Source organism: Girardinichthys multiradiatus, chromosome 5 (assembly GCF_021462225.1).
Source record: "Girardinichthys multiradiatus isolate DD_20200921_A chromosome 5, DD_fGirMul_XY1, whole genome shotgun sequence".
NCBI lineage: Eukaryota > Metazoa > Chordata > Actinopteri > Cyprinodontiformes > Goodeidae > Girardinichthys > Girardinichthys multiradiatus.
Window position 1 is genome coordinate 46,971,846 of NC_061798.1, and position 26,439 is coordinate 46,998,284.

Here is a 26,439-nt window from a genome sequence, read left to right on the forward strand (position 1 = left end):
TCACAATTATGCACAGCTATGAGCTGGTCTATTACATCAAATACTGGTGAGATGTAAGATTGTGTTTTTCACAATACAAAATGTGAAAAAGGTCAAGGGGTATGAATAATTTTGCAGTGCGCTTTATTTGTAGGGCTGCTCCTTTCATTGTAGCTTCATGGGTTGTTGGTAGAAATCACAGCAGCACTCAGTCCAGCGAAGTATAAATTAATATTGATCTTGGGCTTTCTAAAGCATCAAAGACAAGGTTGTCAAATAACTAACAATGACCTCCTCGTTATGAGTGGAAGGAGGAACGGTGAGGGCAACATAAAGACGGAGGGTAGCTATTTAACCACAACTGCTGAATAAATCAGAATATATCTGCTGCTTCATGACGTCACCCTGCTAAGACCTGTCCGCTGTGTTTAACCTGTTGATAAACCAGTTGTAAAGTTGAGATGCTGGTTACTCTCTGTGAATCCTTCTCAGCATTTATGTGTGTGTTACTTCTGAAATGACATGCTGCACGATTCTGGTTTCACTGCGGGGGCAGCTCAGCAGCCGAATGCTTGTTATTTGTTTTCCTGATGGAGAAGGGGAAAGGAGGTGTAGTGGCGAGAGGGGGCTGCTGAAGGGGAGGGAGGTGGATGTCACAAATCAGATGGACCCCTGCTGCTGTGTCTGGATGCAGCAGTGGCTGCACAGTAAGAGGGGGAAAAAGAGCGAGAGAGCGTTGCAGAGTTTTTGTCTTTCTGGCTGTGTTGCACCGTGCAGTCAGCCCTGGGTGCTCCTACTGTCAGCCCAAGATTGATGGATAGGACTGTGAATCGCACAAAACATCAATTCTGTCCTGCTTTCTCTTTCCTTCTGAGCTTCACGTCCTCATCACTCCTCCCTTTCTTCCCTTCTTTCTCTCTTCCTCTCTCTCTCCCCTACTGCTCCGGGTCCCTCGCCGGTTCCTCTCTTCCTCACTAGTTTCCACAAGGCGTCTTTAAAGCCGACACAACACGCTGCGAGGCAGCAAGAAATCAAGGCGACCGGATTGCTATTTTTCTGACAGCTTTTCTGTCAGACAGGGTGCGTGTGAGCCGGGGAACTGGACTGGACTGTGGTTTTCCGTGGGAGAGGAGGTGGAGGGAGAGCAGGGAGGAGAAGTGAGGGGCAGGTTGGACAGATGGAGGACGGCGGTACGCAGCACCTGGGATGCTGCATGGTTGACATGAAAGAGCTGAGCGCCAACCCTGAAGGACTGCGTGCTGCAGGTGAGCTGCCTGGACTGTGCGTCTAGCTCCTCGCTCCTGTCGGCTTCTTACTTATTTTTTTCTGGTGGTTCTATAGATGCTTGTTGAGGTGTGTGCTCCCAACATACACTTAGCTACAAACTGATCAAATTTGTCTTTGACAATGAACTTAAAGGGTGATAACATTTTTATTGTGAAGTAAACCATAATTAACTGTATTCTGACTGCAAAAGTCCTAATTGGTGCAACTAACTTTTAAATGTAACCAAATTCATACTTGGTATTAACAGATTTCCAGATCATTGCTGCAAAAAAAAAAAACCTTAAACTTTCAGTTTGATTTTGCAGCTGGTTTTCAAGTTGCTTCTGGAGGATTTTTTTTTTTTTTGCAAAGTCATGTTGAAGCCTCAGCATATCAGAGAACTGATTAAAAAACAAAGCTGGCTGACTTTACGAAATGTTTCAAGTTAAGTGGTCTGTCAGTGTGAGTGAATAATAGTCAGCTGTGGACAATGAGAAATTATTTTGTGGTGTTGCAAAGAGAGCTTAAAATATGGTTTGATTGTGTTTATATTTGATACTTGTGTTTGGCCATCTCTCCACATATCTGCATTTACATGCCTTGCAAAAGTATTCAGATCCCTGAACTCGTCACATTATAGCCACAAAGTTCACTGATAGACCTACACAACGTAGTGCATCATTTTTAAATGAAAACAAATTATAAAAGCTTAATATAGAAAGTGCTGCCTATGCTTGTATTAACCTCACCTGAGTCAATACTCTATAGAACCACCTTTCTCTGCAAATAAAGCTGCAACAGCAAGCACCAAGTCTATTGGGGTTTCTACTAGCTTTGCACTTCTAGATACAGAAATCTCTTCCCATTTTTCTTTGCAAAATAGCTGAAGCCCAGTCAGACTGCATGAAGAGCATCTCTGAACATAAAGTTTTGTCTTGTACAAATTCTCAGTTGGATTTTTATTTTTTTTACTTTAACTGGGCCATTTTACCACATGATCGCCCTGTAGCTCTAGCTGTGAGTTTAGGGCCGTTGTTTTGCTGGAAGGTAAAAATGCACCTCATCTCAAGTCTTTTGTAGCTTCTTATACATTTTATTTTGAGGACTGCCCTGAATTTAGCTCCATCCATCTTCCCATTATCTCTGACCAGCTTCCCTATCCCTGCTGGAAAAAAGACATCTTCACAGCATGAAGCTGTCACCACCCTGCTTCACTGTACCAAAGATGTTGTCAGGGGTATTTGCAGTATTATTTTTCTACAGAACATAACATTTCCCTGTAGGTCAAAAGGTTTTTTATGGTTTTATCTTACTAGAGCACCTTCTTCCATGTGTTTGCTATGTCCTCTACAATATTTGTGGCAAGCTACACATTTTATGGCTTTCTTCTTCCTACTTCTTTAAAAGGCCAAATTTGTTCAACTAATAGTTGAACTTTAGACAATATTTCCCACCTGAGCAGCTGGCTGCTTCTCCAATTAATGCTCTCTTAGCCCAGATGTCTGTTTTAAGAAGACCGCCAAATCTTGGTAGTTTTGCAGTTGTGCCATAATCGTTCACTGGCAAACCTCTGAAGTCTTCACAGAACAGCTGGCTGTGCAAGCGGCTGTGCTGAATTTTATGTAGGGATGTCAGAGTAAAGAGGGACTAAATACAAACCCACCCCATAGTTTTTAAATATTTGTTTAAAAGGATTTTTGAATGCCAGGCCTAATTCTTTCCCTCATAAAAATCATGTTACTTTGTGTTGGTCTATCACATAAAACCCCAATAAAATACATCACAGTTTGTGGCTGTAATGTGACAAAATCCTGAAAGGATCAAATGGGAGTGCTGCTGTTGTCTCCAGTGAACACTTTTGCTGCTGTCCATCCTTTGCTATCTTGGTCTGTTGTCATTGAACACCAGTAGAGGCAAACTCACCTTACTTCTCACCACTAAGAGAAATGACTGATGAAGTTATTCTGTTCAGTGATGTTACAAAACCTGATTATCAAATTTAACATCTCTGCTTTCAAAAGGGACAAAAATTGCATGCTGAGCTGTAGAGCTTTTGGAGTGACATAGAAGTTCAAAATCATTTTCTTTGTACGGTATAAATAAATAGAGCTGCACAAAGAAGAGAGAAAGGAGGAGTTGCCTTGCATTATTTTGTTTAAGCACAGATTCTACACAAAGAATTTGGAGCAGCATGTAAAAACGTAGCTCTGATAAGAAATTGACACCTGTGTGCATAAGTACATTACCATACATGGTAATACATGGTAAAACATGATCTATCAACTGGAGCCATTCACATGGTAGGACTCAACCTTTATGTATAACCCCATAACACATCATTGTTAGGTGCTTAGGATCTACAACACATTTGTGGCATGGTAGCACAATTATTAGGGGTCCTGGGATAAAATCTCAGCTGGGGCCTTCCTGCATGGAGTATGCATGTTCCCCCACTGTACCTTACCATGCATGTTATGTTAAATGGCCACTGCTAATTACCTGCAGGGAGAAATATGTGCATGCAGGATTGTCTGCCTTGCATTGCCCTGTGAAGGACTGGTGTCCCGTACAGAGTGTACTCTACCTCTTGCCCATTAGCTAGACGCATATACTTATATTTGTTTAAATCTGTTGTTAGGTATTATTTAGTCAACTCAGAGGCAAGAACGATACAGTCAATTTTACTTGCAAGGGTAGCTCTGCAGTGCAGACTACAAAATGTTGGCACCCCTCTCTCTTTATTTATACATGCTGGTTCACACACAGTTCAACAAACATTCAGGGTGTGTGTGTGTGTGTGTGTGTGTGTGTGTGTGTGTGTGTGTGTGGGGTCAGAAAGGTTAGGGTTCATGTGTCTTGATCTTAAACAGAGAGGGAGTGAGGACTCGGTACCAGTCCCTAGATGTTGCTGATAAAAGCATAACTCACTCTTGTCCCCATCTCCCTTCCTGTGGCATGTAAGAGGGAAAGGCACTTAGAACAGACATGAGTGATAAACAATACAAAAGTTTTCAAACCCTAACATCTGTAGTACCAATACTCAACACAGAAGACCAAATTTGACCTCTTTACTTGTTTAGTGTTAAAATTGTAACATTGTCATATGATAGTTTTCTGTGGTGTACTGAGTGACCAGACTGCAGATCCACTAGAACATAATGTAGCTCTCTGGTCCAACCCGAACACTTGAAACCGTGCTGAGATTTAAAATAGATAGCTGTTGCATATGCCAACTGGAACGAACTTAACTTTTCCAAAGATAAACACAGACATGGTTCAGGCTGAACCACAATCTCTAAATTCTGTTATTCATTTCATTTTTATTGAAAGGAACATTGAATACAAATCTGTTTAAGTTATTATAAAATTGTTAGCTAGTGGTATATTTCTTTGACAACTGTGAAATCACATTAAAATCCGGCTTTAAACGAATGTTAAAATTACGTCCACTAGGGCAATCAACTCAAAAACACAGAGAGATTCTGCCCACTGTGAAGTACAGCGAAGGATGAGTGATTCTGTGGGCCTACTTATCTTCCAGAGGATCTGTGAACCATTTAGAATATATGGCATTATGAAGTCTTTGAAACATCGCGAAAATGCCCTGCATAAAAAGCTTAACCTTCTGCATGCTCTGTGTCCAGGGTAATTAATATTAGTGATATCACCTAACAATATATTTCAATATACTTTTATCTGGCAATATGTTTACAGAAGAATGTTGTGCAACATTGAATGTGGTTGAAAGATTTAATGAGATACAAATAATCAGAAGTGCATATTAACACGTTTTTTTTGTTGCAGCTGTCACTAAATTATATTTGCTAGTTAGCAAATACTGGATTTTAAAGTCAGGGTTAATGAAAAACCTGTACCTTTCCAACATTTCCATTCATTCTGACAAATATGGATGTCATTGTTCATTTTTATATATCAAGATTTAATTCTTCAAACAATTATGCACAGCAAGTAGATGTCGAAGACTAGCCTCTCTTCTGTTAAAAGAATTACAACAGTTATGATTTACTGATGCTTTCTGCAGCTAATTTGATTAAACGTTTTCAGTTGAAAGAAAAATGCTACATAGGAAAATATCTTAAAATAAGATGTTTCTTCCACTGAAAAAAAAATTTAATTAGTTTGAACTTAAAAATCTTTTAAAGTTCACAAACATTTAGTGAAATTCAGACTTTAGCAGTGCAGCCAATAGCACAGAAGAGCACCGTTTGCAATTTTAAACAAAATCTTAAGACTGGGGAAGAAACGACATTTCATAACTGCATTTAAACTTAAACAGGCTGTTCATCCACAGATCGAAAGTTTAAGATCATTAACCCTAAAAGTCTACAATAACCCTAAAAATCTAAAATAGCCCTAAAAATGTAGCTTTCATGTCATTTTCGGTCAGGCATTCACACTGGTATGAACCCCTTATGGCAAAGATAAAAAGGCGTGGGATGTGGCACGATTGTAGAGCTGCTTAAGCAATGCTTCTTGCAACAATTCATTGCTTCAGACGATTGTTAGTAACACAGTTGTTTTAAATCTGAGGGGAAGGGAGGGAAAAAGTCAAGTGGTAGATCCCAAAAATTGCTTTCCTCTGTTGAGCTTCTATAAGTGCACTAATTAACCACAAAATGATGACCTCGTACAATCAAGACTGCTCTGCTTATGTTCTCAGAAACTAGTGTTCTGCTGCTAAAACCTGACAGTTGCCACCCATCTTAACCTTTCTGCAGAGCTAACCTGCCCACGCCACCCACCCAATATTTACTATTAGTACAAAATGGCAGATTTTTTAGCTGACAGCTGTAGGCGTGTGATTTTAATGAGAAAAAATCTAAATGCAGTTGTATTTTGCTTTCCTTTAGTGTCCTGAGAGACAAAAGAGAAAGCTGAAGCACATAATTACCGTGTACCGCACAGACGACAAGTTGACAGCTCTGCATTACCAGTTGCAGGTGAAATGGTTTATCTCCACTTTGTTGACGGGAGACAGAGTGGGACTGAACTCTGCTGCCATGCGGTTATTAAGACGAGGCTGTTCTGGCCTCTTACAAATTCCCAACCCTGAGGAAGAAATTATGCCATTTTAGCTATCAGCTAATCACATCACAATTTGCATAAAGAAGTGTGAGTTTTCGCTGTCAGCTGTTACCTGAAACATTAATTAGTGTTTGGTGTTTGACATGATAAAGCTATCACGGAGCCACCTCTCCGTTGGTGCCCTTGTTAACCTTCCACACAACATCTCTTATCACAGTGACAGTCGAGACCACCACGGCTGCACCAACTTATTCACAACACTTCATTAAAAGCTGGCAACAAAACCATCTGTCCCCTCTCAATCTCCCACCAAAGTAATGTGAGGATAACTGACTCTCCTGTTCAGCACCAGTCGTCCTAATGGGATGCCTGTCTGTGCAAACATCAATCGAGTTACTGTAGAGGTGCAATCAGCGGATCGCCATAAAGGTTGCACAGGGGGCTTTTAGGGAATTTTAAAAAACAGGATTGAGAAAAAGTGTGCAGGCTTGGACAAAAGAAGAAAGAATACAGCAATTATTGAGCATTATCTGCGTGCACTAGTACCGAAGAAGGGTAGAGCCGGTGGCTGAGGCGGAAAGGGGGAATGCTATTTATATCCTTGAAATATCAAAGCCCATGCTGAGCCAGCTGTATAAGTAAATAATTTATATCTCCTCAAATTCTAAAAGAAGATAATACTCAAAATGTTAGCAGGATTTATCCTTCTGAGGAAGCTTTTCAGTGTAATATCTATTCATGAGGACGATAAGTAGAAGTGATTTGTGTTTATATCCTCTGTGTTTCTGTTTACTGGAGCTCTTTTTAAAAAACAAACAACTTTTTTTAACTGTACTAGGCAGTTATTTTTCATGCATTCTGGATTCAACATCCGCAACAGCAGGATCTCTGTCTCATGCATGTGTTTTATCATCATGTACAACAGATGAGGAAGCAGAGTATCAGGCAGGCAAGAAGGTTAAATGATCATCTGTAAGATGGACAATTTAATACCTGGTCATTTATTAATTCCCTATGATGCTAACATTTTATAAATTCTCTTCTCCGCTCCCTTCAGCGTGCCTTTTCCCCCACTGATACCACCCGCAGACTTGGGGCTGATAGATTGGAAGTACAGTGAGGCTGTGCTGTTATTTCTGGAGCCAGATGAAACTGCAGTATAGCAGGCGGGTACACCTCATTTGCTTTGGGCCCCTTCGGGAGATACATCTGCATGTGCAGGCTGCCTGCCGCCTTGCTGAGCTTATTACCATATTCATAATGCTGCCGGATATCGATTATAAATGCCACACCTGTGCCACTTTTCTTCACATACTTACCCACACATTGTGGCTGAAAGCATTGTATGCTCAGAGGAGGTATAATTGAGATGGACTGCACGGGTGGTGTGCACCTATCCCCATGTAATGTTTAATTATTGTATTTAGACCTTGGGTTGCTGTGCAGAACACATACAATATTTTTCTTAAAGTAATTAAAGACGTGCATTATATGTAGATCTTTAGGACAAGAACACAGTAAAACACAATGATTTCCAAATAATCCAAACCTAAGTGTTACAATGCTGAATCTGAAAAGACTGGATACCAACAAAACATGTTAAAAAAGAAGTTGGAATAAGTGCATGTTTGCATGCCTGTTGCATCATCTCTTCTTTTAACCGAACTCCTGACACCTTGTAGTTTTACAAGTGAAATCTTTTCAGATTCTTGCTCGGCTGATCAACAGTTCAGAGCCCTTTTGCCATTTTGTTGTTTTGTCAGACTGATATTATTGGGTGAAAGATATGGACTGCAGGGCTGTAAAGTCATTTTGTACATGCTGCAGATGGTTTGACATATTGAAGTTGATGTTTACTTGTTGGCGAATCTTTAGAAAAACATCGATATCCTCTTTTCTAATCTGGATGGGGAATACATCTTGTCCCCAAACCCTGTTGTAATTCTCTGTCAGGAACATTGTTGCCTCCAGAAAAGTTTACATTAAGTATGTCAAAGACATGAAGTAACTTTTGAATTAAGAAACAATGTAAAACTAGTTCATCCGACTTTTATAGTGCAGAGCTCAATGATGCACAGTTTGCGCGACTGAATATTTACTTTTTTGACCAGAAGACAGTTTTCCGTTTAGCCTTTAAATTTCCAGGGAAGCAAAGAGAAGTTGATGCATGCCACATATCTTTTCCTTTGATGTGATCAAATTTGTGACCAGCATTTAGTGTCGCACACAGATGACAACCCACAAGCTCATTGATGTTTTCACTTAGGGAGTTGTTGGGCTTATCAGAAATCAATTTATCACAATTGGAGAATTACAGAACCTTACAAAAGTATTCAGACTTTTTCACATCATTTTCAAATGTTTTTACAAATTAAAATTTGAAAAATGATGTATGCATTTCTGATTAGCCACGTCGCACATAAGAGATTCAGTGCAACCAGTTGCCTTCAAAAGTTACAAAGTAAATGAGTACATTTGTGCGTAATTTGATTTCACTTCAAATCCAGCCTTCTCTGAAGGCCTCAGAGGTTTGTTAAGAGAACATCACCGAACAAACAGCATCACAAAGAGCAAGGAACACAGCAGACGGGTCAGCGTAGAAGTTGTAGAGGAATTTAAAACGGTGTTAGTTCATAAAACAATATCCTGAACTTTAAATATCTGACTAAACTCTGTTTAATCCAGCATATGAAAAGTATGACACAAATGCAAACTTGTCAAGATATGGCTGTCCACGTAAACGGACAAACCAGGCAAGGAGAGCATTGATAAAGCAACCAACAGGTCCATGGTAACACTGGAGGAGCTGCAGAGATCAGCAGCTCAGATGGTAGATTCTGTTGACCGGATATTATTCAAGCACTCCACAAAACTGACCTTTAATAGAAGACTGACAAGAAGTAAGCCACTGTTATTAGGAATCCATAAGTCATGTTTGAATGTAGGGGACACAGCAGACATGTGGAAGAAGGTGCTTTGGTCAGATGAGACCAAACTCTTACCTCTGGGTCTACGTACAGAACACTGTGTGGCTGCACAATACTCTGAACATATCATCCTCATGCGTTAACATGGACATAGTACCATCATGCTGTTGGGATGATTTGCTTGAGCAGGAATGGGTAAGCTGGTCAGAGTTGATATGAAGATTGATGGAGCTAAATTCAGGGCAATCCTGTAAGAAACTGTACTTTATCTGTCTTGTACTAAAACCTCCGCTTGCATTAATCCTGCTTGTGAGAAGAGAGCAAAATCCTGAAAAAGAAAGCTGTGCTCACATGCCTGTATTAAATGGCATTGTGAAGTTTGTGAACAAACTCTTTCTGCTTTAACCAACCACCTTTGGCCCAGTTAGGTGCAGCTTGATAAATATCCACCCTACTCTGGATGGTTTTTGCGCAGATATATTTTCTGTTTGGTTGTTTTTCGGGGATGTGTATGTTTTTTTTGTGGTTTTTTTCCTACAAAGAGCTCTAACACCAACACACCATCAGTAGGTGAGGCTAATATGCTAAAAGAAACATTTTCTCGTCAAATGCACGCAATCTAATCCCAATATAACACTGCAATGAGTTTAGGAATTTAATCCTGTTTATCCTAATTTAACTCATAAAAATTTTGTTTAATATTTTTGTATTGATTTAATAGTTATGTTTATATATTTGAATATTTATTTCAATTTGCAAAACAACTATTCTGACCTATTTTTAAAAAAATGTAAGAACTGTTTAAGCGTATTATTGTGGATATTCTGGATACATCGAATAAATAGCTTTTTCATTAGTCTTTTGTCTAATGTCCTCTTAATTGCTGTATTCATGATGTCCACTCCATTATTCTGCCACACTATGTAAGGTTCAGACTCTTTTCTACTCCTCACTCTGAGTCAGAGGATGTTTTATGTTATTTGAAAACCATGTTTTAAAATTTATATTTAAAACTATTGTTAAGTCTAAATAGTACACACGTTTCAAGGTCCACTGTGAGTTACAAACTAATTGATAAGTAGTTGTGTAGTGAGTGAATGAGAGAATGTATGAACCAGACATTGCATAAGAAATAATAATGATGGTAGCTACATAATAATAAGTGTCTCTCCAACAGAATTAATGTAATAACTCTAATACTGTAATATTTGACTTCGGAAAAAAGATTTAAACCCTCCAGTTCATTACTATCTCACTGTTGAGCTGGCGGCATCATTACGAAAACACTTTCTGCTTATGAAAATAAAAGCACTTCCTGTTCTTCTCATTCAGACGTACAACATTCTCCTTGATTTCCTCACTTTAAGGCATTGGCCATTATGTTGTAATTCATAACGCACTTTGGGACATGCTGACTGTTTAGATTTGACGTTTTTAAAACATGTTGATTTTAAACATGGTTTCCTAATAATATTAAAAAATACTCCAAATCATCGGGGGAAGCAGAAAAACCCCTAAACCCTTAACAGTGCAGTAAATAGTGAAGGATTTCACAAAATGAACACAATGATAAACAGATATCACGCATGTCACCACAAAAACTAAATTAAAACCACTTTGTTCAGAAATTTGATATTAAGAAGTGTTAATCCTATTCTACTAGCCTTCAAATTATAATTATTATATTATGCATTATTTATTCTAATGAAGTAAATATTATGCTTTACCAACAAAACACTTTTTTACGAAACAATTTAAAAACAGCTCATGGTAATTTCAATGTTAAAAGCTAAGTAAAAATCACTTTGGGGTTTTCATTCTGAGCCAAGAAGTGCAAATGGCATCCATTTAATGGGAAATACTTATTGCAGTTGTTAGATACTTGAGATTTGACCTGGACTTGTCTTTCAAACACTTGAAACTTCACTTGGATTTATGAAAAATGACTTGTGAACATATTGGCTCAATCTTAGTTCCCTCATCTGACTAACTCGCTGTTTTGACTGTGTTGCTGGCATCTAAATCTTACAAAAATGTAACGTTTTCTTGACATAATAAAGTTGGCAAAGAGATTGAAATAAGATTTCTTTGTTGTGGTACTAAAGAATGAAAGTTGATCAAAACCATTTAGTAATGTTTTCAGCATTGTGCACGACTTGAATATCTCCAAAATATGTTATAATACATTTCTAATTATTTTATCATTATTTCTGTCACCCAAATTTAGATTAACACATTTTATTTAGCGTTTTTTTAATTCAACAAGTAAATTACTTATAACTGCTGTGTCCTCAGGCTGCAGTCATGTACATATCTTACTAACCTGATAGAAGAAATATAAGCATGCAACAGTTTCCAGAGAGATGCTGGAACAGACTCAGTCTTCGTCTTCAAAGGTGACACATAAACTGTGTTGACTGCGAACAACCAAAACATCTGGCACCATCCTTTCATTAAAATGTGACAGTCAATCTAAAAGCTCTGCATATATATGCAGACAGCTGTGAATTTAAATCCTCCTTCCGGTCTAGCAACATTAAGATGCTTTTCAACATGTTGTTTTTTTTTGTGATTGATCTAATCAGCACCAACTTGGAAATATCTTTATTCCTCATCTTCAATTATTACTGCAACGTCAGGGATTTGTCACGTCCTCCAAAGAAAGTTGATGTATGGCACAGATGGAGCTCTCAACAAACAAACCAGGCTCTCATGGTGACAATCTCTTATGATAACATGGCAGCAGAGAAAGTTTCAAACAGCTGGCTTTGTCTCAGTCCACCTATCACTTTTTTAAAACCATAAAACATGACATTCTGGCTTATTAAAATTTCACATGGTCCTACAAAGAAGCTTTTGTGGTGACAACGCGAGTAGACACAAGCTCGGAGGAAGGAGATGGTGACAGTTATGTGAAAACCATATCATGACAGGATGTTATTTACAAGTTTATTAAATTGCAACCTGCTCTCATTGGTGGAGCAACTAACAAAGCTCAGATGTTTAAGGTAAAAAAATATCTAATACAAAGTTTGTCCAAAAAAATTTAATTAATGTTACGTTTATTTATACTATGTCAGTATTTGTATCAGTATGCATATAAACCAGAGACATTATGTTTTTGGAAGCATTAGTACTCGTACTCGTACTCGCCGTCTTCCGTTTATCCGGGACCGGGTTGCGGGGGCAGCAGACTCAGCAGAGACACCCAGACGTCCCTCTCTCCAGACACCTCCTCCAGCTCCTCCAGGGGGAGCCCAAGGCGTTCCCAGGCCAGCCGAGAGACATAGTCCTTCCAGCGTGTCCTGGGCCGTCCCCTGGGCCTCCTCCCGGTGGGACGTGCCTGGAACACCTCCTGAGGAAGGCGTCTAGGAGGCATCCGGTATAGATGCCCGAGCCACCTCAACTGGCTCCTCTCGATGTGGAGGAGCAGCAGCTCTACTCCGAGCCCCTCCCAGATGGCCGAGCTCCTCACCCTATCTCTAAGGGAGTGCCCGGCCACCCTACGGAGGAAGCTCATTTCAGCCGCTTGTATCTGGGATCTCGTTCTTTCGGTCATGACCCAAAGTTCATGGCCATAGGTGAGGGTAGGAACGTAGACCGACCGGTAAGTTGAGAGCTTTGCTTTTCGGCTCAGCTCTCTCTTCACCACAACGGACCGGCACAGCGCCCCCATTACTGTGGCAGCCGCATCGATCCGTCTGTCGATCTCCCGCTCCATTCTTCCCTCACTGGTGAACAAGACCCCGAGATACTTAAACTCCTCCACTTGAGGCAGGAACTCCCCTCCAACCTGAAGAGGACAAGCCACCCTTTGCCGGTCGAGTACCATGGCCTCGGACTTGGAGGAGCTGATCTCCATCCCAGCCACTTCACACTCGGCTGCGAACCGCCACAGCGTATGCTGTAGGTCTTGGCTAGAGGGGGCCAGCAGGACCACGTCATCCGCAAAAAGAAGAGACGAAATCCACTGGTCCCCAAACCAGACCCCCTCCGGCCCTTGGCTGCGTCCAGAAATCCTGTCCATAAAAGTTATGAACCGGACCGGTGACAAAGGGCAGCCCTGCCGGAGTCCAACATGCACCGGGAACAGGTCCGACTTAGTGCCGGCAATGCGGACCAAACTCCTGCTCCGCTCGTACAGGGACCGGATGGCCCCTAATAAAGGGCCCCCAATTCCATACTCCTGGAGCACCCCCCACAGGGCATCATGAGGGACACAGTCGAATGCCTTCTCCAGGTCCACAAAACACATGTGAACCGGTTGGGCAAACTCCCATGAACCCTCGAGCACCCTGTAGAGGGTGTAGAGCTGGTCCAGTGTTCCACGGCCGGGACGAAAACCACACTGCTCCTCCTGAAGCCGAGGTTCGACTATCGGTTGGACTCTCCTCTCCAATACCCTGGCGTAGGCCTTACCAGGGAGGCTGAGGAGTGTGATCCCCCTGTAGTTGGTGGTGGTCCCCCTTCTTATGAAGGGGGACCACCACCCCAGTCTGCCAGTCCAGAGGCACTGTCCCCGACCGCCACGCAATGTTGAAGAGACGTGTCAACCATGACAGCCCTACAACATCCAGAGACTTGAGGTACTCAGGGCGGATCTCATCCACCCCCGAAGCCTTGCCACCGCGGAGCTTTTTAACCACCTCGGTGACTTCAGCCTGGGTGATGAAAGAGTCCAACCCCGAGTCCCCAGCCTCTGTTTCCACCACGGAATGCGTGATGGCAGGATTGAGGAGATCCTCGAAGTACTCCTTCCACCGCCCAATAATGTCCTCAGTCGAGGTCAGCAGTCTCCCATCCCCACTATAAACAGTGTTGGCGAAGCACTGCTTCCCCCTCCTGAGGCGCTGGACGGTTTGCCAGAATCGCTTCGAGGCCAACCGGTAGTCCTTCTCCAAGGCCTCACCGAACTCCTCCCAGGCCCGAGTTTTTGCCTCTGCCACAGCCCGGGCCGCAGCACGCTTGGCCTCACGGTACCCGTCAGCTGTCTCAGGAGTCCCACAAGCCAACCACAGCCGATAGGAGTCCTTCTTCAGCTTGACAGCATCCCTTACTGCCGGTGTCCACCACCGGGTTCTGGAATTGCCACCGCGACAGGCACTGCAGACCTTACGGCTGCAGCTACGGGCAGCAGCATCGACAATAGATGCGGAGAACATGGTCCACTCGGACTCTATGTCTCCAACATCCCCCGGGATCTGGTCGAAGCTCTCCCGGAGGTGGGAGTTGAATACATCCCTGGACGAGGGCTCCGCCAGGCGTTCCCAGCAGACCCTCACTTGGGCCTGCCAAGTCTGTCCGGCTTTCTCCTCCTCTAGTGGATCCAACTCACCACCAGGTGGTGATCAGTGGACAGCTCAGCCCCTCTCTTCACCCGAGTGTCCAAAACATGCGGCCGAAGGTCTGATGATACGACAACAAAGGCGATCATCGACCTCCTGCCTAGGGTGTCCTGGTGCCAAGTGCACTGATGGACACCTTTATGTTTGAACATGGTGTTCGTTATGGACAATCCGTGACTAGCACAGAAGTCCAATAACAGAACACCACTTGGATTCAGATTGGGGAGGCCATTCCTCCCGATCACGCCTCTCCAGGTGTCACTGTCGTTCCCACGTGGGCGTTGAAGTCCCCCAGCAGAATAATGGAGTCCCCGGGAGGGGCACTATCCAGCACCCCCGACAGGGACGCCAAGAAGGCCGGGTACTCTGCACTACCACTCGGCCCGTAGGCTGAAATGATAGTCAGAGACCTCTCCCCAACCTGAAGGTGCAGGGATACGACCCTCTCATCCACTGGGGTAAACCCCAACACGAGACGGCTGAGCTGGGGAGCAACAAACAAACCCACACCAGCCCGCCGCCTTTCCCTGTGGGCCACTCCAGAGTAGAAGAGAGTCCAACCCCTCTCAAGGAGATGGGTTCCAGAGCCCACGCTATTCGTGGAGGCGAGCCCGACTATTTCTAGTCGATATCTCTCGACCTCCCGCACAAGTTCAGGCTCCTTCCCCCCCAGCGAGGTGACATTCCACGTCCCTAGAGCCAGCCTAAGCATCCGGGGATCGGGCCGCTGAGGTCTCCACCTTCGTCCGCCACCCAATCCTCTTTGCACCGGTCCCTCACGGTTCCCCCTGCAGGTGGTGGGCCCACTGGGGGATGGCCTCGCGTCTCTCGTTCGGGCTTGGCCCGGCCGGGTCCCGCGAGGAGCAACCCAGCCACCAGGCGCTCTCCGGCGAGTCCCGACCCCATGCCTGGCTCCAGGGTGGGACCCCGGCTCCACCGTACCGGGCGACGTCACGTGCCTCGACATTTTGGTCCTCATGAGGGATTCTTGAACCACTCTTTGTCTGACCCATCACCTAGAGCCTGTTTGCCATGGAAAACCCTACCAGGGGCATATAGGCCCCAGACAACATAGCCTCTAGGATCATTTGAGCACTCAAACCCCTCCACCACGTTAAAGTGGCGGTTCAAGGAGGGATTAGGAGGGATAATTATATTCATTATTGTGTATTGGTTTTCATGATAAAGAATACAAAAAAAAAAAGAAGTACATCAACAGTAGAAACCAAATATATTATATACACTATAAAAAGACAAGAGAAATTAGCAGCAAAACACCCGCACAACATGATGCTGCCACCCCCGTACTTCACATTGGGGATGGTATTTGCAGGCTTGCAAGCTTCCTCCTTTATTATTCCAAATGTAACCATACAAACATTTAAAAAAAATATTTTTTAATGAAAAATACATTTTCAAACCACAGATAAAAACATCAACAGCACTTTACAACTATTAAAATAAAACTGGGCCAAAACTACTTATGTCATTACGAAAACTAATATAGAAATAGACAGAAATGCAGTGAAATGATGCCAAGACTTGACATTTGTGTTTCAGGTAAACATACCAAGATGAGCCGCTGTAATTTGAAGAACATAATGTAGTTTTTCTTCTGTTTGTTAAATGTTGTACATTGTTTAATAAAAGCAAATAACATAAGTTACTACATTGCATTAGGGCTTGAAGAACAGCAGTGCATTGAAGGACAAAAGAAAGAATTCAGAAAGAAGTGCAGACTGCTCCATCTCTTATTAGAAAAAAGCTGTTTTTCATGTATCAGTCTTGATTAATCAGATTTACAAAACAACTAGTGATAAAAGGCAGAAACAAACCTGCTCCTTAAGTCCAGCAGATCAAGGCAATTTGCACCTATTCTGCATCAGGTTCTACTTCCTCTTGCTTTATTCACAAACACAGCAGTTGCAGAAGTGATCAATGAGCCAAGAGAAAACAATTTCAGTTAGTTTCATTATTTTATTAATGAACCATTTTATTATTTTAGAAATGTTACCATCTCCTATTATTTTACAATACATTAAACATATTTTATTGACCTTGGTGTTACTTTTCTCAATCTCTACACACACAGTGTAACATCATCTCTGCTTATTAATAATTCATGGCAGATAGCATTCATTGCAGAAAGACTCGTCAAGTTACCCTGTTACGAAGTCATTTTCTTGCTGGATGTTGTGGCTTTTCCAGTTTTACTAATGCTTTACCCTAAAATAAGCCACAAAGACAGCAGTAGTTAATAAAAATAAAACTACCACTATGCTCTTGTAAAGTCCCTATATACTTCTTTGCAGTTGTTGCAGAATTAGCAGATCTGCAGCTGACAAGAACGAGAATATAGACACAAAAGGATCATTCCAATTATTATGCTATTATCAAACCTGTAATATAAATAAAATTGAATATATGGGGAAAGATTGCAGCAGTATAACTGAAGGTTAAACACTAAATGTTTAAATGTTTTTATTGGCGGATATTCAGGGTCAACTGTTGGGAATCTGATTGGAAGCCAACAAAACTGGATAGGAGCATTTCAAGTTATGAAATGATATTGCTAACAGTTGTAGAAGTGAAATGAAATAACTCATCAAATAAAATTGATCAGTCTCTGTCCATCTTGAAGAAGAAATCATTTTCCATAAACAGGAAGCTCTAACTGCATACAGAAATAAATGAGATTTAGAAGATGCAACACAAGATCAACACAAAACATCAAGTAACTCCATCAAGTTAGCAATATAGATACATTTATTGATCTATAAATGTGTCACTTAAAGCTCTAGTTATTGCAGCGAGGACTATTCATGAATTCCACAATAGTTTAAAGGTCAATGGAGACACTGACAAAAAAAAAACTGAGTGTTTAACCACAGCAGTTCAATATTCACATCAAACTTGACATGCAATACAGCCCAGTTTGATTTGAATAAACAAAACCAGTTTACTCAAATCAACTCAAAAAAGACAGCAGGACACAGCACATCCAAAACGATAACTACATGAAAATTAAACCTAGAATTTAATTTACTAACTATACAACTTTATACCTGGCAAGTTGTTACTCCCATGTGCAGCTGAATAAAAGTAAAGCACCCTCTAAAAATTGTGATTGGCCACACTGCAAAATCCATAAATACAAATATTAAAAAGAGGTACCTGAATTCGATTAAATAAACCACACAACTGTGATAAAATATGTGATTTCTTACCAAACACTTGCAACAGCACAGGCACAGTCACCACAGAGCACTGACAAACACATCAGATAATACCACACCTACTGGTTACGTATACTGTATATCACAAAAAATATATATTTTTTGTTTTATTTCACAATATCTATATTTCAATTCAAAGTAAATTAATATATTGAGATTTTTGGTATCTTTGCGAATCTCCTTGCACTAATCTGGTTCCATGATTAAGTTAAGAAATAAAAACATAAAATAACAAATATGAAGCTAACTCTGGGGGAAAATAAGCTTTTGTGCAAAGGTTGGAGCTCCAAGTCCCTGATGTAAGTTGAAAGAAAGTTTTGGAAGAAGGAACAATGAGAATTCAAAAAGACAAAGGCCTTTGAGGGAAGAGCCTTAGTTCAACAGATAAGGGAATGCCTTAGCTTTGGACTGGGTCTTTTTATGTCATCTCCCAGTGAACCCAACTGGGTTCCTGGACCCGTGGTTCTGAGCAGCCTATGGACTAGGGAATCTCGGCACAACATATGTCCGACTTTAGTGCTAAACTCACAGCCATCACAACATCATAATGTCATTTGGTGCTGGTCACCCCACCAGGGGAAAAGCTAGGAAAGCCTTTACACGTCACATTAAAAAGCTGTTAAGAAAAACATGTTCTACTATCCAAACCTTATTACGTTTTCAGGGAGAAACGGTTCCAAACCAGTAGGTAACATTATCTTTCTTGGTCGAAGCAGTTTGAGTGCAAAGTCTACTGAATCGTGACATAGCAGAATAAGAACATTCAGTCTAAGAACACTATTTGAACTCTGTTGACATGCATCTAAATAAACAGCTTCAGGATCATAAACATTGCCTGATTTCCACAATATCAGGGACTTTATCTGTTGAATAAAATATTTTAGTTCAGTGTAATGTCATCATGTAGTCCTTCTTTAAGATTCTTGCTCGAAGCACTGAATTGCGGAAAGGTTTGCTGAACATCACACTTAACAAGTCACATTGAATTCTCCAATCAGCAACTGGAACATGCTCAACTCTGCTCTGATGTAATTTCCAGATTTAAATTCTGGCAAAACAAACAGAGTTCCCATTTCTAAGCTGTGCTCCATTTGACTGTGTATTAGTCGGAGCATGTATATACAAACGTGAACAACATTGTTGGTACCCCTCGGTTAATGAAAGAAAAAACCCCAATGGTCACAGAAATAACTTGAATCTGACAAAGGTGATATTGAATAAAAATTCTATGAAAATGAACAAATGAAAGTCCGCCATTGCTTTTCAAACATGCTTCAACAGAATTATTTAAAAAAATAAACTTATGAAACAGGCTTGGACAAAAATGATGGTACTCTTTACTTAATATTTTTTTGCACAACCGTTTGAAGCAATCACTGCAATCAAACGATTCCTATAACTGTCAATGAGACTTCTGCACCTCTCAGCAGGTATTTTGGCCCACTTCTCATGAGCAAACTGCTCCAGTTGTCTCAGGTTTAAAGGGTGCCTTTTCCAGACGGTCATTATCTTGTTGCAAGACCTATGACCTGCGACTGAGACCAAGCTTTCTGACACTCGGCAGCACATTTCTCTCTAGAATCCCTTGATAGTCTTGAGAATTCATTATACCTTCACAGATTCAAGACACCCTGTGCCAGATGCAGCAAAGCAGCCCCAGAACATAACAGAGCCTCCTCCATGTTTCACAGTAGGGCCCGTGTTCTTTTCTTCATATGCTTCATTTTTTCATCTGTGAACATAGAGCTGATGTGCCTTGCCAAAAAGTTTAATTTGTGTCTCATTTATCCATAGGACATTCTCCCAGAAGCTTTGTGGCTTGTCAACATGTAGTTTGGCAAATTCCAGTCGGGCTTTTTTATGATTTCTTTTCAACAATAGTGGTCTCCTTGGTCGTCTGGCATTAAGTCCTCTTTGCCTCAAACAACGTCGGATGGTGCGATCTGACACTGATGTTCCTTGAGTTTGAAGTTCACCTTTAATCTCTTTAGAAGTTTTTCTGGGCTCTTTTGTTACCGTTCATATTATCCGTCTCTTTGTTTTGTCAATCCTCCTGCGGCCACGTCCAGGGAGGTTGGCTACAGTCCCATGGATCTTAAATTTCTGAATAATATGTGCAACTGTAGTCACAGGAACACGAAGCTGCTTGGAGATGGTCTTATAACCTTTACCTTTAACATGCTTTTTTATAATTTTCTTTCTAATCTCCTGAGACAACTCTTTCCTTGGCTTCCTCTGGTCCATGTTGAGTGTGGTACAAACCATGTCACCAAACAGCACAGTGACTACCAGTAGTCCTATATATAGGCCCACTGACTGATTACAAGAATGTAGACACCTGTGATGCTAATTAATGGACACACCTAGATTTAACAAGTCCCTTTGGTCACATTATTTTCAGGGGTACCATCATTTTTGTCCAGGCGTGTTTCATAGGTTTGAAGCATGTTTGAAAAGCAATGTCTGACTTTCATTTGTTCGTTTTGATAGAATTCTTATTCATTATTACCTTTGTCAGATTCAAGTTATTTCTGTGACCATTGTGGCTTTCTCTTTCATTAACCAAGGGGTACCAACTATTTTGTTCACATGTATATGCATATTTTATTTAGAGACAAATATTGCACTATCACTGGCCAGACCGAATGAGCTCCTAGGCTTGATATGGACATCCCAGTAGCATGTTTTCCTTTGAGAAACTCCAAAACCAAGTTGATTTGACCAGACACACAGTTATAGCTGCCAGTAGAGAACAGAGTGACAAAAATCTATCTAGCTGTAATAAATTATCTGCGTTTCATTTAATGTCTGTTATCTAAACACTTGTGGCTCCAATACATCAGAAATCATCCAGTATCTGTGGCCCATTAGTGGAGTTGATGAGCCTTAGAGAGGCCAGTTGTCTGTGGGCACATCAGCAACACCGCTTGGTGCTTTACGGCCTCCGTGTGAAGCTCCAACCTGCAGGTGTTTCATCTGCTTTGGGTTTGAGCGGTGGTGTCGGACTGGGAGAATGATGAATGAGAGATGGCACTGGTGACAGATAAAAGAGGTACAGTACACCGCTCATCTTTTCTGGCATGAGCCCTCCATACAATAAACTCTCATTTGAACACCCTGACAGTTTTTGGATAACCTAAATGAACGGTTGTGGGAGCTTGTCACACTCTTAGAATTTTAAAATACTGTTGCTCTTCCATTGAGCTATTTTCTTATTAAAATAGTTTCCACTATCTGAGCTCTGGTCCACAAACTCCCATTATGCGTATTGACTGAGTAAATTATTGGGTTAAGTTGATTTTAAGAGTTAGTGACTCAAATACTTGATTTCTTACTAGAGAATGTTGTGACATTGCAGTGTTTCGCCATCAGGCTATGAGTGAACCGGTTGTCAGAGCAGGATTCCAGATAACGACATGAAAGTTGAAGCGCAGAGCTGCAGTGTGACTGGATGTGAAGAATGTAGGGAGCAGGAAAGGCAGACTGAAATGAGCGCCGGTCAGAAGGATGCGACCGAACAAGGCTGCCAGGAGACGAAACACGTAGAGACTCTAACATGTACAGAGTGAAGGATTTCAAATTATGTGAGGTATGGGAACCGAGCTTGTCTTCCTTCTCAGTCACACTGAGGCAACACGTAGAGGAGATGACAATCCGCTGAGCAGCGGGCGGCAGAGTTTTGGTATTTATACTGTGGAGGCTTGATGAATGTTGCCTCCCAGGTGTGCAGGTGGAAAAGAGACCCTAGAACATTATGGCTCTTATTTACTCACACACTGTCACACACAGAAAACATGGGGGAGTATAAACAAGAGACCCAACTGACATGCAGGAAGAAGGGAAGGGAAGGGAAGGCATAGGCAGTTAAAAAAGGTGCACTCAAAGCTACAGTACGTCAGGGGAATACAGTAAGTTAAAAAATACTTTTCCATCAGAATTCTAAACAAAATTTCTTTGGTACATAAGTCTTAAAAAGGATTTAGAAAATGTTTTTATTTTTTCCCCAAATTGTTTTGTTTAACCCAGTGACCGATTTAAAAAAATAACAGGTCAAGAAAACTTACATTTTTGATGTCTTAACCTTTCTCTCTTGTCTTTTCTGTCCAACAGGTGGGACTATAACTCCGAAGCTGCGGCAGTTGGAGTTTAGCATCGGTAAGTCTGTAATCTGCCAGAAAGTTATTATTTCACACATCATACATTATGTGAACACGTACTAGCAGGGGTGTCCAAAGTGTAGCCTGGGGGGCATTTTCAGTCCTTTCAGGCCCCCTGCTACAATTCAAGAATGGTAAAAGGTTGGCCCGCCAGCACAGCCAGTTGATGGCACTGAGGGGAGACTGACAAATTAAAATCTTCTTGTACAACCTAACATTTTCTATTATAACACAAAGTATCTGTCTTTTATTAACCACACTTTATGCTTGCATTTTGAGATTGTTGATTTTATAGAAAGAAGGACCAAATACATCCAGCAACTCTGAATTAAAAGCAAACTTGAGCACATCCATTTAATAAACTTGGTTAGTCACAACACGTATTTCCCAAGAAAGAATGACTCATTTACAAGTCTTGTTGCAAATAATTCACAAATATGTTTGCTACAACAATAGGACTGCTCCATTTCTTTTATTAAGATATTGTTTGTTTAGATTTTATGGACATTTCTACATACTAGTATATTGAAAAAGAGATTAAACCATTTAGAATTCTTGTTTTAGTGTTTAAATATTTATATTCTGTTCAGATTTTGATTTAGTTTGCACTTTTAAGGCAAAATTGCTAAATAATTAATGATTTTTCTTGGTAGAAGACACAGCTGAGAACTAATAAAAATACCTATTGCTCAGTTTATGTGAAATAATACGACTATCAGGCCTCTTACTTTGGGCCCATTAGTCTCAGTACAGCCATAGTTGGAACTTTATACAGTGTTATCTGTATAAGGTCTCCACCAGCACCAGTCTTTGTCACCCCTTCCAGTTCTAACATACAGGGACTAGAATTGTAAATGCTAGAGGCTAGAAGGTTTTCAGTTTGTTTGGCTTTAGATTGAGGAATGAGAATCTGAGGCCCAGAAAAGTATGGGCTGCCATTCCTGGGTTTGGACTGCACCACTTAAGGATCAGAAACTTCATGACGTCTTTCAGAATCCCAAGCAAATGTGGAACATATTTGGAGAAGGTAAAGGTGGATAGTAAAGGTATCTGATATTATTCAAATAATGTTTCATTCTAGGGTGTTAAATGAAATATCAAATAGAATTGTTTGTTTTTTATTTACCAGTCTATATACAGTTGATAGACTGGTATAAAAAACATTTTTCTCACTATCTGATGTTATATCAGACTAAACCTTTACTGTTTTAAGTGAGTTAGGATTATCAAAACTATTTATTTTTGCAAAAAGTAATGAGATCTTTTAGAGAATGTATTACTTTCTTTGAAGCTAGACATTTACATCCATTTCCTGAATATTTGGTAGAATTGCCTTTTTAAATTGAATGGTTATTTAAGTAGGAATTTTATGTACGTGTTTAAGGATGTTTAGTTCCTGTTAAACTCTGGGTTCGTATTTGTGAATGAGTTGCAGCTGTTCTAAATTCCACAGGGCTGAACATTTTTATTATTGGCCTTAACGGTTTTCACATTGTGTGTGTGTGTTCCTGTCTTGGCATCACAGTGAGAACCATTTTCCCGATTTCACCATCAAATTGAGGACCGTTTGTACCAAAGTGAGGACATTTTGCTGGTCCTCACGACCTATTTTGCTAACGGTTAGGTTTAGGACTAAGGTGTGAATTGACTTTAGGTTAAGGTTAGGGTTAGGCATGCACTGGTAATGGTTAGGTTTAGGGTTATTGTCAAGGTTAGGGCATAGAAAGGGCTGAAAATGACTGAAAATCGTACTCCTACTCTTACTTGTTGTCTTCCACTTATCCGGGACCGGGTGGCGGGGGCAGCAGACTCAGCAGAGACACCCAGACGTCCCTCTCCCCAGACACCTCCTCCAGCTCCTCCGGGGGGGAGTCCAAGGCGTTCCCAGGCCAGCCGAGAGACATAGTCCCTCCAGCGTGTCCTGGGCCGTTCCCTGGGCCTCCTCCCGGTGGGACGTGCCTGGAACACCTCCCAAGGAAGGCGTCCAGGAGGCATCCGGTATAGATGCCCAAGCCACCTCAACTGGCTCCTCTCGATGTGGAGGAGCAGCAGCTCTACTCCGAGCCCCCTCCTGACTGAAAATCAATGGAAGTCAATGGGAGTCAACACATGGTCCTCACTGCATATAGCAAAACAAGAGTGTGTGTGTTTGTGTGTGTGTGAGTGGGAGTGGCATCAAACCTCCTTAGTAACATCACAGCCAATGAATATTTAATGAGATAACTGTAGAGAAACTATTTTTTTTTTACCGGAACAATGCTTCACTAAGATAGTGATGATTAAAGAGGAACTGCTCCAATTCACAATAATATAAATTTGACCTTATTCATCATAAAAAAATCTGTTTGAATGGAAACAAACCGAGGGATGTTTTTTTTAAATAACGTTCACATCCCAATAGTTTGTTTTTTTCAGTGTAAAATGTTTCTCTTGTGAAGTAATATGATTTCATTTTTTTTTTACTTTAATCAGTCAGGATGTCTCTCGCTTTGTTTTACTGCTCACTGTTTGGTGAGTCCCATTTGTGGTTATTAGTGTAAAACTAAGGGGCTGGATTGTCTATTTTAAAGTTTATTTCATCCACAAAACAAGACAGGTCTAGACTGCAACAAACAGGTCTAGAAAGGATCATCGGGGCTGACCCTTTGATATACATCACTGGATTGGACATCGCCTATCATCCACTACAGAAAGTGACGTGAGCACACAGGCACCATTGCTGTGCATTGAGTCACGTCAACAAAACCATGCTGTTGTGATACAGTATGAGCATGTATTTGTCACAAAAACGGCCGTAGCACCCTTATTTCTTATAGGATTTTTTTTAAATGTGGCTTAAATTAAAGCTAAGAAAACTGCCGATGGTATGATACATAGAAATATGTACTCTCCCTAAACTAAAATCATTCAGCAGTGTGGGAACTGTGCATTATGGTGTTGACAGGTATACCTACTTTGCTATCAAGATCGCTATGCTGTCAACTGATTTTTAACAGCTCAAGCTGCATAATTGTGATTATTATATCACAGCTTGTTGGTTTCTGGCCTTGATGCTGTAATTTCTAAACTGATATATTAAAAGTGGGTTCATGTGGGGAAGTTGGCCATTAGGAGCACCGGGACATTTCCTGGTGGGCCAGCCCGGTCACCTATCGCAGAGGGACAGGACCAAAGGATCGGTTCGGGTTGTGCTTGATTTAAAAAAAAATAAACAATCCATGCTGGTCATGCGGCTTACATGGGCATCTGCCTGACTCCAGCTCCCAGAATGAAGGCAGACACCTGCCCGACTCACCCCCTCCTTTATTTTTCTAGGGCTGTCTGTCACAGAGACACAGAGACAGCCAAAAAGGTAAGGAGCCGAGAGAAGAGGATAAAAAATGAAAAAGCACTGGCCGGTGATGCAGCAAAGAGCTGTAAATATTTGTTCGCAACGAAGAAGGGGAGTGAAAAAGCTAGCATAGCCTATCCAGCAGAACTAGTGTTATGAGGAGGTTAGTTCCACTTTGAGGAACCTAAGGGAACAAAAACAAGCTTTTTAAAACAAACATTAAGTTTTCACAAAGGAAACAAAAATGTACAATAAGGTTAATGAACCGAATCTGGGGAAAAAAAAATTTTTTAATGCTAAAATGTCCAAGAATTCATATTCGGTGTACCATTCATAAACTCCACTAATAAATGACTGTATCATACTGTTGGGACCCAGCCATGGATTTCAACATTAAACTCCGGTATGAACTCTTCTGGAACTTTTCAAAATAAAGTGCATTAACCTTCTTCCGGCACAGACAGGAAACGGGATAACTGCGGACTTACTGTGATGCCACTGCCCAAGTAAAAGCACAGCTGTTGCTACATCCACCCTCTTCCACACGGCCTTTGAAAGGGACCGGATAGGGGAGACAAGCGTGCTGATGTCTCTTTGCTGGCAAACAGACATAAACACTTCAACTGGATCCAAGGATGTCATACAATCATCGATCATATGCAAAGTTAAGTACGAATGAAATACTGTATGGAAGCAAATCATTACCATATTTCAAATGAAAAAGCATTTTCAGAAATGCTTTTTCATTTTAAAAATGTGGCTGCATTGTTTGACTCATAAATGAAATTAGTAATCAATAATCCTATTGATGGTGATGGTACCCGGAGCTCTCTCACCAGAGAAGAACTCATGAACATCAGGGCTACTACACCAGAGGAGTTATTTCCAACTTTTCTGCCTACTGCTCTGGAATTTTTGGACATTCTGGTCAAAGGTGCGCTCACCTTTGTTCACGCGGTGAAACGCCGGAAGAGAGGGAAACGGGCTGGGTTGCTGGTACGACTTCGCCAGCGTGGACTACGAACACCGTTACCTGGAATATTTTTCTCTAACGTGCGCTCACTTCCCAACAAAATTGAGGAACTACAACTGCTGTTGGGGAAAAACAGGGACTTTTATTCATCGGCAGTTTTGTGCTTCACGGAGACGTGG

At 41.2% G+C, this 26,439-nt stretch overlaps 1 protein-coding gene across 3 annotated transcripts in view; it reads left to right on the forward strand.

Annotated features, from left to right (window-relative positions):
* Window positions 1–685: 685 nt before the first annotated feature.
* Window positions 686–26,439, forward strand: part of inpp4b (inositol polyphosphate-4-phosphatase type II B) — a 268,417-nt gene continuing 242,663 nt past the window's right edge. The window contains exons 1-2 of one of the 3 annotated variants that reach the window (XM_047365702.1): window positions 686–1,244; window positions 21,910–21,954. In XM_047365702.1, the coding sequence (XP_047221658.1) occupies window positions 1,157–1,244; window positions 21,910–21,954 (133 nt within the window). In that variant the 5' untranslated portion in view covers window positions 686–1,156. The remainder of the gene's footprint in view (window positions 1,245–21,909; window positions 21,955–26,439) is intronic. The other 2 variants (XM_047365701.1, XM_047365700.1) reach the window with 2 other exon arrangements.